Below are 12,487 nucleotides of genomic sequence, written 5' to 3'. Positions count from 1 at the left end.
ATAATTTCAATAAATAACAGTTGGACAAATAGCACTTTCATATAATGATTGTTATTTATTTATTTATAACATGTTGCATCCATTAACATTATCTATATTTATTTTAGGTTATTCAACCAGACTGATTACTGTAAAGTATTAGGCTAGTTCGCTGTTGATTCAGGCCCTGTGAAAAGAAAAAAATGTTAGTCATTTAGTACTAAAAAAAAACAACCAATCACATAGTACTGAGATTATAGTTAAATTAATACAAAATAGGGATTTGGTAAAAATATGTTTATTTTGGGCTTTTATTGTGTGAAATATACACTGTATGAATAATATGTTACTGTTCAAGTGGTATATCTATTTGTATTTATGTATTCTAACTATTTATTAGGCTGTTGGAATAATATAATTTATATTAAAAAAATAAAGTATTTTTAATGCCCTTCATAAAATAAGCTAGTGGACAATTTTATTGTGTTGCTTAACTTCAAAATTGGGTAAATCCATTCTGATTTAAAAATGAAAATATAAAAAATATTTTATGACCTGAAAGATAATCAACCTTATAACGGAATGGATTTAGCCAAGTTTGAAGTTAAGCGACACAATTGACAACCACTATATCGTCGCCTAGCACCCATTGTACAAATATTGGTTAGTTTGGGGCTAGGTCGATCTTAATAGTAAGCAGTCATTGTAGCAGTTAACAAATCAACCATTCATGTTATGGGACAAATCAGCTTGATGCTGCAATAAGCATGTGTAAAAGCGAAACAAGCCAAAGCCTGGCTGGTAGCAGCTTACACTTTGGCAGCTCTCGGCGGGTGCTTGGGGCGCACGCCGGCCTGCTTGAGCTGCAGCACGAGGCCGCGCAGGCGCGCCACGTCGCGCCCGCGCCGAGGCCCGAAGTCGCACAGCTCCGCCACGCGCGCCCACTCGCCGCCCTCCTCCACGCCGCTCTCCGACCCCTTTGCCAGCGCGCGCTCCGCGTTCCTGGATCATAGTAGTAGTCACGTTAGTCTTCACGCTCATTACTGTTTGGCCTAGTGCTGTATTGTTTCAAATATAGAAAGAGACAAAAATGCTGTCATTTTCTTACTTAAAAGGGCTAAAGACTGTGCCACATGTGCTGACATCTGACAAACAGTCATTCAGAATTACAAAATGTTTTAGCGTTTTTTTGTGACCCACTGTAGTAAATTGCCTCCCCTCTAGATTAGGCACTAATAATAAACCTTATTATAATATTTAGTTGAATGTTATTCGAGTCTCTCTCTCACTTAAAAATACCTTTAGAAATTAACACATATGCAGAAACTATTAAATACTTGACAAATATTGATCTGTGTAAATGTGTCAAAACAAATGAATATGATTTTGGAAATATGTTAAAATTCAGTGCACTTCCATTGTTGACTTCACTTAAATCTTATAATGATTAGAGTAATACAAATAACTGGGTAAGTATTATAATTATGATATGAAACCAAAAATGGCACCAATTAATTAGTAGTGAAGTGATTTCTATGATATCATCAGTTACTTTATACAATCATGATCAACATTATCACTATTGATACTATTTAATAAAAAATAATCCTTTACCAGATATAACCATCATGGGCAAAATAAAACATTGACCTTATCCAACACCAATAAAAACATAAAAAACAGAACAGAAGGAATAGAAAACAGATTCAGCCATACATGTGTATGGTTGTCCACCTTATTGGAAAAATATCTGGACAAGTAAGTCCCAACAACACCTCTTGTTAGTGTAGTTGTGGCTTAAATATACAATACTCACTTAGCAGACTCCCTGACAGCATGGGAAAGAAAACACAGATATTAGAACTGGATCAAAAAATTGTCCTAGAAGAAAATTTTTATTGGACTACAAAATTTCATGGACACACTCAATATTTTTTTATGTACTGATTTAGATGATAGATAGTAGTTAGGTATGGAGAAGGCTATCTTAAAATAAAAGAACAGTCTTTATAATCATTATCAAAGTAATATTCCATTTAGAAAAAGTCAAAGGTATTGAGCAACGTAACAAAAACTTGTAAGTCACAGAAAGTCTGAGGCTGAAAAAGGTCATACAAAACAGAGAAAAACTATTTTGTAGTTTATAGTCTACATCTATGAATTTGGAATTTATGTAACTACCTGTTAGCAGCCTTGGTCTTGGCAATCTGTTCATCATGGGTCTTGTACCAGTCCTCGAGCTCTTTCTTTGCTATTTTAAGCATCTCCTCCTTTTTTCTTTCTTCCTCAGCATCTACAATAAAAAAAATTACCATTACGTTACTTACATTGAGTATTTTTCAATATTTATAAGTATCTGAACTAGCTTTTGTCCTGGAGCCCGTTTCTCGAAAGGTACAAGCCTTGTATTACAAGTGTGTTTCCATGACATGTACATAATTGGATAAGCATCAGTTTAGACTTTTGTAACTAGATTTAAGAGCATGTAAGATGTTGAATCCTAAATAAATAAAATTAAATTAAATGACAACCCATACGATTTGACAGTTCGCGCACTTGTAATACAAGGCTTGTACCTTTCGAGAAACAGGCCCCAGATCTCTAATTGTAATTTATATTTGTCTAATTATAATTTATTTTTCATAGATACCCCTTTCATCCTCTCCAGGTATAATTTTTATAATTAAAAACTGTCCTATGCCCTTTTCTGAGAAGTCAGAACATCCATAAGCATAACATTTTATTTTGATTTGGCAATTTATGTACAGAGAGTTACTTAAGAATATAATATTAAAGTACTCAGTACAGAGTACTTTACTGTACTGTACTGGTTTTCTGTACTTCAAGGGATCTCTCTCACCTTTCTCTTCAAGCCTGAGTTTCTGTTCCTCTCGCCACAGCCTTATTTTCTCTGGTTCCTCACGCTCCTGTCTGAACACTGATGGTGCAGGATCCTCCTCCAGCATTCCATTTGCTTCTAGTGTGGCTGTACTTGGTATTTCTTCAAATGAAAAGGATCTTGTTAAACAACATCTTTTAGTCTTTTACACTCATCTATTGTTACATTTTAATGTAGCCAACAATACAACACATTTTCAAATCTATTGTCTTAGAATGAAGTGTTGTTGCAACTGATAACTATTCATGTTAAACATTTATAGATGAATAAATATAATAATAGAAATAAGGTAGATGTGTATAAAACTGCAGCACTACAGATATATTTTAATCAAGAAAGATTTAGCACCTAATAATAGACCTAATAGCACCTAATAAAGAGATATTAACTAAACACGTACCAACGAAATCATCACCCAAGTCACTGGAAGCTGCAGGTACAACAGGGGGCGGAGCACTGGTTTCCAGTTCATCCTCTAGCCCAGCAAGCTGATTTTGTTCGCGGGCCAGAAACTCTGCCGCGGGATCTACTTCAGGCTGAACGAAACTATCACCAAAATCATCCATATTGAACAAAAATACTAATTGGAATAAATTCAACGGAGAGAACGAAAAACGTCGATTACTAATACAACTATAGACAAGATAGAGTATAAAAATGACATCGACATTTTAACATAATTTAGAATATTGTGCAATATTGGGTCTTATTACTCAAACTTAAAGATTACTTTTTGCTAACAAAGGAATGGTATTGCTTTTACGAATGGCAACACTAAAATTTAAGGGGTAGTTTTATTTTTAAGGCTCCCCACAGACAGTCTTAAAAATTCATAATCTTAAAAAAAACTTGTATGCAATCTGACAGTTCAAACTGACACTGACAAGACACTGACAGATCTGAACTGTCAGATTGCATACAAGTTTTTTTTAAGATTATGAATTTTTAAGACTGTCTGTGGGGAGCCTATGTCTGAAAAAAGAAAAGGGTATGTGACATGTGGCATGCGTCTAGCAATGGGGCTTTACAGATTCAAAAACCTAGTCTTGTCTTTGAGTGCTTTTGACAGTAATGAATGACACTATAATGTAATGTAAATTAACCTTAAAGGAGTTGAGGAGTAGCGCGTTGTGTGAGTGGTTCGATTTTTAGGTTATATTCCCGTAAATAAAACAACTTTCCTTATTTTCTAATCAGGTGGTGGTTTATTAATACATAAAACCAAAGGTTAGTTTAGATGGACGGCAACGAGAAGGAGAAGCCTCCAGACGAGGATGGTGATAACGGTATGGACTGGGAGAAATACACGCGCAAGCGTAACTTGGATTTATCACCAACCAAGCTGGAGCCTTCCCCCAAAAAAATTGTAATTGACCCGGCAGAGTCCGAAAAGCAGTCGGGTAATACAAATAGTGCAGTTGAGGAGCCCGGTACAAGTAGGATGGTCGAGTCTCATGCGAACAGTCAAAAAGAGTCAGTTGAAATAAACAAAAGTAACTCAACTGAATTTAACCCGCATCTATACAAACACCCCAGTCTAGACAGCAAATCACGAGAGTATGGTGCCAACGATGATGGACCTTTCATAGTGCATGTCTCTAGAGAGGCCGCCCCTTCCTCCAGTGCCACTCTAAAACCCATAAATGTAGGCCTTTTACTAACTCAGGCAAACGTCAATAACATCCAGAAGGACGGTGGCATTAAATCGGTGGGTCGCAACAGAGTAGCGGTCACTTTCTCCACAGCTGCGGATGCAAATAACTTCCTTAAGCACCCGCTTCTAGGCAAAAATAAGTTTATAGCTGATATCCCTTCATATCATGTATCTCGAATGGGAGTGGTGCGAGGAGTTCCTTCAGACTGGACTATGGAGGAATTGGTCAATGGAACGTCCCTTAGAGAAGGTAAAGGGAAGATCCTTAAAGCTCGTCGACTTCAACGGAAGATACTTAAAGATGATGGCTCCCCGTCTTGGGTTCCGACTCAATCGGTAGTAGTAACTTTTGAGGGTCAAAGCTTGCCTGCCAAAATTTTTGCATACTACACCTCATTAGTTGTGGACGTGTATCAGCTGCCAATAATCCAATGTAGGAAGTGCCTCAGGTTTGGTCACATCCAAGCACAGTGCCGGTCTGATGCTAGGTGCTACAAATGTTCACAAAAACACCCTGGGGATGGATGTAACATTGCTCCTGAACATGTTAGATGTATATTCTGTTCCGGCAGACACTATGCGACTGACAAGACATGTAACGAATTTGGTCGGCAGAAAGCCATCAAACTGGCTATGTCTGAACAGAGTATTTCGTATGCAGAGGCAGCTGCTCAGTTCCCATCAGTACGCCGCCCATACTCTGACGTAGCGAGAGTCATGTTTGAGCAGATTCCAGACTCTTCTAGATCGTCCGAGTCACCCTGCCATACGTTTATGCCAACATCCCCGCCTACGACATCTTATCGTAAGACCATTTATCGGGCGCCCCGGGCGAGGGTCCCCCTCTCCCCAGGTTATGACAGAGAGGCCCACAATAATATTGTTCGTACTCCCCCACCACAGCTCCCCAATGGCCAGGCCCTGAATGGTGCTTACAATAGAGTCACCCCTCAGGAGGACCTAATGGAGCTGTGTTTGAAGTTACTAACAAATATCATCGCCAAATGGAGCGACATTCTACCGAACGACGTTGCGCCTTTAATGGTCACACTTGCAGAGCGACTCACCTTTCATAATAGGTCACCAGGTCAACTTTTTACAATGGAATAGTCGGAGTATCATCCCAAAGAAACCAGAACTTACCCAGTTGATCAATGATCATGCTGTGTCCGTTGCGGCCATCTCGGAGACATGGTTACGTCCCGGGGCTCTTTTAGAGTACCGGGGTTCTCGTGCCTCCGGGAGGACCGTAGTGACGGACGTGCTGGATGTGCGTTATTGATTAAACATTGTTACCCATTTTCTCAAATTTCTATCCCTCCCCACTCGGATGGGATTAATGCCGTAGCTGCAAAGGTTATGGGCATTAATTTCATCTCTGTATATATACCCCATACTGAGGTAGTTGATATAGACGAATTGCATTCTATTCTCTCATCTGTACCACACCCTCTGGTAATTCTAGGAGACTTCAATTGCCACAATATCTCTTGGGGATCATACCATTCCGATGCTTTTTCAACAGCTCTGCTGGATTTATTTGATGACATTAACGTGGGAGTCATTAACGACGGTACCCCCACGCATCGGGTTTACCCAGGTCAGAACCCCCAATCTGTTCTGGATCTGACTGTATGTTCGCCGAACCTATCGTCCTTGTTATCGTGGAGGGTTTTGCGCCAATCATATGGTAGTGATCATTTTCCGATAATTATCACTAAACCAACGTCGATCCTCCCTTCACCACCGCCAGAGCCGCTGCTGAAATACAAAATACAGTCAGCAGACTGGCCCAATTATGCTTTTTTTGTCGAAGAGAGTATCAAAGAGAGGAACCCCACTGAGATGGACCAAGAGGGAAAGTATACGTACTTCAAAAATATCATTTTGGAAGCTGCCGACAAATTTATCCCGAAAAAGAAGCCTGCCAGGGTTAAAATTCCTTCCCCCCATGGTGGAACGCAGATTGCACGACTGCCATCAAAAAAAGAAACGATGCGGAGCGCCTCTTCAATGAATCCGGTAATTTGGACGATTACATTACTTTTAAAAAAGTTTCGGCTCATACAAAACGTTTCTTAGCAAAGGCTAAAAAGAGGGGCTGGAAGGGGTTCTGCGAGAGCCTATCTCCTAGAACCCCTCCATCTCTTGTATGGCGAAATATTAAGAGATTTAGGGGTTCATTTAATCCAGAATCTAAACCAACAATAGATTCCCCCTGGATGGCAGAATTCGCAGATAGGCTTGCCCCGCCAACTGTCCCTGAGGCGTCCTGTTTGATATCCCCCCGCTGCCACGTTCCTCCTGTTCTCTCGACCAGCCCTTCTCATTTTCAGAGCTTAACCTGGTAATTAATGGTTTAAGGAATACTTCACCTGGAGAGGATGGGATTCCATATTGTTTCCTGTCTAAGCTAAATACTCCCGGACAGGAATATCTGCTTGGCATCATAAACCATGCCTTTAACACAGGAGAGGTTCCAGCAGATTGGAAGTCCCAGGTAGTCATTCCTATCCTAAAGCCGTCTAAAAACCCAGACGAGGCTAATTCCTATCGACCAATCGCTCTTTCTGCAACAATGGGAAAGATATTAGAACACTTGGTTAAAAATAGGCTTGAATGGTTTGTGGAAAACAATGGAATTTTAGCAGACACACAGTTCGGTTTCCGAAAGGGGCGTAGCACTATGGATAGCCTAAACATTTTAACGAGTGATATTAGACTTACTTTATCAAAAAACGAATATCTGCTGGGATGTTTCCTCGACATCTCTGCTGCATATGACAATGTGCTTCTTCCGGTGCTCAGGGCTAAAATGCTACAACTGAGCATTCCCGCGAAGATTGTACACATTGTCACCTCGCTATTCATGGGCAGGTCTATCAAAATTAGACAAGGCAACTCCTATTGTCCTCCTCGGACTTTGTGGAGAGGTCTCCCTCAAGGATCGGTACTCAGCCCCCTTCTTTACAACATATACACATATGACTTAGAACAATCTGTCTTATCCTTCTGTAACATCTTGCAGTACGCTGATGATCTTGTCTTATATACGATGGCAAAGTCAATGGATAAAGCAACTGCTAGTCTGAACACGGCTCTGGGTTACCTTGGGGATTGGCTCGGTGACCATGGGCTTACTCTATCTCCGACAAAGAGTTGTACTGTTACATTTAGCCGCAGAAGGAACATGCCAACAACTGATGTATACTATGACGGTGTCAGAATTCCGAGTAAGGAGTCTGTAAAGTTTCTAGGTGTTATTTTGGACCATAAAATGTCTGGCACTCTGCACCACAAATACATAATAGGTAAATGTGAAAAAATATCAACATACTACGAGCACTGTCCGGGGTGTGGTGGGGTTCTCATCCTTATTGCCAGAAGTTACTATATAATGCCATCATACGCAGTCATATAGATTATGGGTCACTTTTAATGGAACCTTGCAATAAGGATGGCCTTGACAAACTAGACCTCATCCAGGCAAAATGCTTGAGGATTATACTTGGCGCTATGAGGTGTTCTCCGAAGAATGGCATGCAGGTAGAAAGTGTTGACCCTCCACTGGCTCTCCGCAGACAGTATCTTGCGGACAGATTCTTAATCAAGAGCAGCTCATACTATAGCCACTTGATGCTTCCACGCTTGTGGCCGCTGGCGCTGGAGGTCACTGAAAACAGATATTGGACTTTTAAAGTTTTCCCAAGAACAGTAATATCTTTTTCCAAATTAATTAATATCTACCCCAATTTATATAAATCCGGTACTAATCCCATATTTGAAGTAGCATTTGAAACCCTTATATATACTCCTAAAGTAATATTAGATATAGGCATTTTCAAAAATGATCCAGGAGCAAACAATAAATTCAATAAATTTTTAGAAAAATGGTCAAATTACTTACCGATGTTTACTGACGCTTCCAAGATGGATGCGACCAGTTGCGTGGGAGCAGCAGTGTGGATTCCTCGATACAATATAGCTCTCCCATTTAAATGTCCTCCACAATCTTCAATTTTTACAGGCGAAGCAGTTGCTATCCTTGAGGCTGTCAAATATGCAGAGACACACAACATTAGTAAAGCTATTATTTTTACTGATAGTAAAAGTTGCCTGCAGGCTATTATTGGCAACCAATTTAAAATGAAAATAAAGTTCCCTTTGATTTTAGAAATCAAAACCGTACTTCGCAGGTGTGAGTCAAAGGGTCTAACCATAGTTCTGAGTTGGATTCCTAGCCACTGTGGCATTAATGGCAATGAGATGGTTGATACATGGGCAAGGCAAGCTATCGACATTGGTTCAGTGAAATCGGTAATTTACAGTACTGACCTTTTGAGTGGCGCACTCGCAGACATGTTTGCCACATGGCAGGAGCAATGGGATATCTCGAAATTGCAGACGGGCAAGCACTATGGATGTGTGCAACCTCGTATCACTCGGAAGCCGTGGTTCTATCGTTTTCGTAATTCTCCTAAATGGGTTATATCCACAATTTGCCGGTTGCGATTGGGAAAAGTATGCACTCCGTTATTTCTGGCTATGATTGGTGTCCGCGCGAACTCATTATGCCAATGCGGGCAAGAGGAGGGTAACTTGGATCACATCTTCTTTTCTTGTTCAATGTGTAGCTACTCACTGTACGATGTATTGCCCGAAAGTGTACCACGACCTATATGCTTTAGCTCGCTACTTTGTTACATGGATTCGACCTTAACTTCTATCCTAATTAAATATTTACAAACAAATAACATTAAACTATAAATAACGTAAATTCATTCTCACTCTCATCTATAATATTCTATTACTTCATTTATTCCTATTATACATATAATATGGTTTTCTTTTCTTTCATTTCCCTCATGTTGGCATTACTAACATTCTGTCATCCGCTTCCCGCTTCTTCGCTAATCAATTTGTGTAAGTGTTGTCATGTGTTTGTCAGTGACGTTCATAACAAATGTTTTGTTTTAGGTTTTCCCTTCACATCCTTCATAAAAATTAAAAAAAAAAAAAAAATACCGAACATTCTCCTCACGTGTGAAAGTCAAAGCTACGATAACACCAAGCCAACACTGACATTGGCAAATTCACCCTGTGCAAATTGGCAGGGAGTAAAAGCCAAAGCAAAAAAAAAAAAAAAAAAATTAACCTTAAAACCGAGGGATATTTTGTTATTTAATAGTGCCTAAAATATAGTATTTATTTCTGAAATCGTACAAAATGAATTTGTGCTTAAGAACAAAATTAGCCAGGCCTAATTTCATAAGTTCCCTATTTCGTTTCTCCACATCGGTACCGGAAATTATAGAACAGAACGAGCAAGTCCTCATCGACGATGCTGATGATGTGCAGGCTCGCGAAGCGGAGATCGAGAAGAAAAGGAACGTGTCGAGGTTGAATCCGGCACATTACAATATAATGAACGACCGGCGGCCTTACGAAAAGCCGTATACCTCAACGCACCTCACTGTTAAATACAATCGAAAACTGTATGGAAAGTATGGTGCTTCCAGTGGTGTCAATCCAAGTAAGTTCTCGATTACTCTTGCAGCTTATTTTATTTTTCATCAAATAATTATTAATCACGAGTTCCATACAAGATATTCTCATTCATTTTAGGCATTTTTTACAATACTCTATTTTATAATTTACATTGGTAGGTATATGCTGGCCTACAAACAAGGAAATAAAAGAAAGGCAAGAGTTTGAAGCAGTGGCTTTCCCATTCACTATAAAAGAGATGATGGAGACTGCAGCACAGAAAAGAAAAGAAGAGAGATTAAAGATTGAGCAGAGAGAGAATGAGATAGCAGCCAAGATGGAAAAATTGGTTCAATGGAAAAAAGACTTGAAAAACAAAATGGCTAAGAAAATGGCGGAAGCTGAAGCTGCTAAGGTGAGTTATTGTTAGAACTTTGTTTTAAAAACTAAGGTCTGGCTAAGGTAATAAACTTTTTTTTTACATTTTCATTACATAATACCTTGGGAAGTGGGGGATTAGAAAGAGACAAAAAGTAGCCTATGTCACTCTTTATCCCTTCAACTATCTCCATTTAAAATATCACGTCAATTTGTCGCTCCGTTTTGCCGTGAAAGACGGACAAACATACAGACACACACACTTTCCCATTTATAATATTAGTATGGACTAGATATAAACTACTACTAGGATATTGTTGGAGCAATCTACAGTCTGACCAAAAAGAGTAGAAACTAAAAACTGGCAACATTACATGTCATCCTGTTTTCTCACACATATTGATTTGAAAGGGATGACACTACAATGTTGCCACTTTTAAATTCTACTCTTTTTAGTCAAAGTGTAATCCATACTAATATAAATGGGAAAGTGTGTGTGTCTGTTTGTTCGTTCGTCTTTCACGGAAAAACGGAGCGACAAATAAATGTAATTTTTTACGTGGAGATAGTTGAACGGATGGAGACTGACGCGAGTGAAGCCGTGGGCAAAAGCTAGTATATGTATAATATAATAATATACAATTGATTAATAAGCCCAATATGCCCATGAGAACAATGAGAAATTTTAAAATAAATTGTTTTACAGGCCAAGAAGGAGCGTTTAGTGGAAGAAGTCCGAAGGCATTTTGGTTTCAAGTTAGACCCCCGAGACGAGCGCTTCCAGGAGATGTTAGCCAAGAGGGAGAAAGAACAGAAGAAGGCAGAGAGGATGGCCAAGAAGGAAGCCAAGGAGCAAATGATGATTGCCAAGTTACAGCAAACCAATGCAAAGATTACGGATACTAAGTAGACAGACCATCTCAATGGTTTTTAGATTATTAAATTATGATAGTTACAACAATCTGTATTGTTTTAATTTATTAAACTTTCGTGTATTTATGTTCCTGTGCATGTATGGGTCAAATCTTTTTTCATCACATTTGCTGTTTAAAGGTATCATTGCGTCTACATGTACTGAAGCATAATGTATTATTTTATTCCTAAGGGAATAATGGATTAACCTTTCGTATGTCTAAGCACTGATCAGTAAAATTAATACAATCCGTATAATACTTCAGGCAAAGGACGTTTCAATCTGCCAAGGATTTTTATTGCACAACCAAAATTTGACTATTAAGCTATAAAATATATTATATGGTATGAAAAATGCATTTTATTTATGTTTTACAATTATTTCAGTGTGTTTTGTATTTATTTCGTAAATTTAACTCAGATAAATTGTAACAATCTGACAATATGCTCTACTCGCGCTTGACCGCGTGCGTACGCGAGGCACCCACCGTTGCCTAGCAACGGAGAGTACCTACAACAGATCAAAATATTTAAATGAATGAAAAATAAGTAAAATTTTAGTTCAATTATATGATTTATGCTTTTTTAGGGTTCCGTACCAAAAAGGTACAACAGGAACCCTTATGGTGCGTCTCTGTCCGTCTGTCACATTCCTAAATATCTCGAGAACTACTAATGCTATCAACTTGAAATTTGGAATAGTTGTGAACATTGTAAACCTCTACAAATAGAAAGTGTAATTTTTTTAAATATATTTATTTTAATTGTAGAAAATGGCCAAAATGAAAGGGGGGCAAACTGTAAATTTCAAGTTACTAGGTCAAGTGGGGTATCGTTGGAAAGAGCTCAAATTGAACGTAAATAAGCTATTTTTTATAATTTTTTTGTTGTGGAAAAAAAAGAATTTCGAAGGAAAATGTAAAAAAAAATACCGTCCCCCCTTATCTCCGAAGTTTACCAACGAAAAATTATGAAAATTTTAGTAAACATTGTTTTTATGCTAAATATTACAGGAAAAATATAATCGTGTTTGTATTTTGAATACTTTTTTTTTAATTCACAAAAAACTTTTCAGATTTTTACTTTCAATTTACCCACCCTTGCGGATGTATATCGTACTTCAAATTAATACGAGATGTTACGTAAACCATCTTCTGTCCAATAAAGTAAAAACTGTT

The 12,487-nt window shown here is 38.5% G+C and overlaps 3 protein-coding genes across 4 annotated transcripts; 2 read left to right on the top strand and 1 right to left on the bottom strand.

The window, feature by feature from the left end:
* Positions 1-29: 29 nt before the first annotated feature.
* Positions 30-3,521, bottom strand: LOC125229052 (clathrin light chain). 2 transcript variants are annotated; one of them, XM_048133826.1, is made up of 6 exons: positions 3,279-3,521; positions 2,840-2,980; positions 2,161-2,272; positions 1,796-1,807; positions 793-981; positions 30-166 (listed from the first exon to the last, which is right to left on the bottom strand). In XM_048133826.1, the coding sequence occupies exons 1-6, from the start codon at positions 3,442-3,444 to the stop codon at positions 160-162; spliced, it is 627 nt and encodes a 208-aa protein (XP_047989783.1). In that variant the 5' UTR covers positions 3,445-3,521; the 3' UTR covers positions 30-159. The 2 variants fall into 2 exon arrangements, with proteins under 2 accessions (XP_047989783.1, XP_047989784.1); XM_048133827.1 differs by lacking the exon at positions 1,796-1,807.
* A 370-nt stretch (positions 3,522-3,891) lies between these two features.
* LOC125228883 (growth arrest and DNA damage-inducible proteins-interacting protein 1) lies at positions 3,892-11,522 on the top strand. Its single transcript, XM_048133586.1, has 6 exons — positions 3,892-3,975; positions 5,455-5,460; positions 8,114-8,118; positions 9,680-10,065; positions 10,199-10,434; positions 11,104-11,522. The coding sequence occupies exons 4-6, from the start codon at positions 9,759-9,761 to the stop codon at positions 11,305-11,307; spliced, it is 747 nt and encodes a 248-aa protein (XP_047989543.1). The 5' UTR covers positions 3,892-3,975; positions 5,455-5,460; positions 8,114-8,118; positions 9,680-9,758; the 3' UTR covers positions 11,308-11,522.
* LOC125228882 lies at positions 3,999-6,470 on the top strand. The gene is made up of 2 exons (XM_048133585.1): positions 3,999-4,976; positions 5,532-6,470. The coding sequence occupies exons 1-2, from the start codon at positions 4,116-4,118 to the stop codon at positions 5,640-5,642; spliced, it is 972 nt and encodes a 323-aa protein (XP_047989542.1). The 5' UTR covers positions 3,999-4,115; the 3' UTR covers positions 5,643-6,470.
* Positions 11,523-12,487: the final 965 nt, after the last annotated feature.

Source organism: Leguminivora glycinivorella, chromosome 8 (assembly GCF_023078275.1).
Source record: "Leguminivora glycinivorella isolate SPB_JAAS2020 chromosome 8, LegGlyc_1.1, whole genome shotgun sequence".
In the NCBI taxonomy this organism is placed as follows: domain Eukaryota; kingdom Metazoa; phylum Arthropoda; class Insecta; order Lepidoptera; family Tortricidae; genus Leguminivora; species Leguminivora glycinivorella.
This window is presented reverse-complemented; position numbering and strand designations above follow the sequence as displayed.

Excerpts from the sequence above, each read along its gene's own strand:
- LOC125228883 (XM_048133586.1), top strand. The coding sequence starts at position 9,759 with ATGAATTTGTGCTTAAGAACAAAATTAGCCAGGCCTAATTTCATAAGT. Across the intron at positions 10,066-10,198 it reads TTCCAGTGGTGTCAATCCAA|GTATATGCTGGCCTACAAAC; the intron begins GTAAGTTCTCGA and ends TTACATTGGTAG. Across the intron at positions 10,435-11,103 it reads CGGAAGCTGAAGCTGCTAAG|GCCAAGAAGGAGCGTTTAGT; the intron begins GTGAGTTATTGT and ends ATTGTTTTACAG.
- LOC125228882 (XM_048133585.1), top strand. The coding sequence starts at position 4,116 with ATGGACGGCAACGAGAAGGAGAAGCCTCCAGACGAGGATGGTGATAAC. Across the intron at positions 4,977-5,531 it reads TAATCCAATGTAGGAAGTGC|GCCAAATGGAGCGACATTCT; the intron begins CTCAGGTTTGGT and ends ACAAATATCATC.
- LOC125229052 (XM_048133826.1), bottom strand. The coding sequence starts at position 3,444 with ATGGATGATTTTGGTGATAGTTTCGTTCAGCCTGAAGTAGATCCCGCG. Across the intron at positions 2,981-3,278 it reads CTTGGGTGATGATTTCGTTG|AAATACCAAGTACAGCCACA; the intron begins GTACGTGTTTAG and ends TTTCATTTGAAG. Across the intron at positions 2,273-2,839 it reads ACTCAGGCTTGAAGAGAAAG|ATGCTGAGGAAGAAAGAAAA; the intron begins GTGAGAGAGATC and ends TTTTTATTGTAG.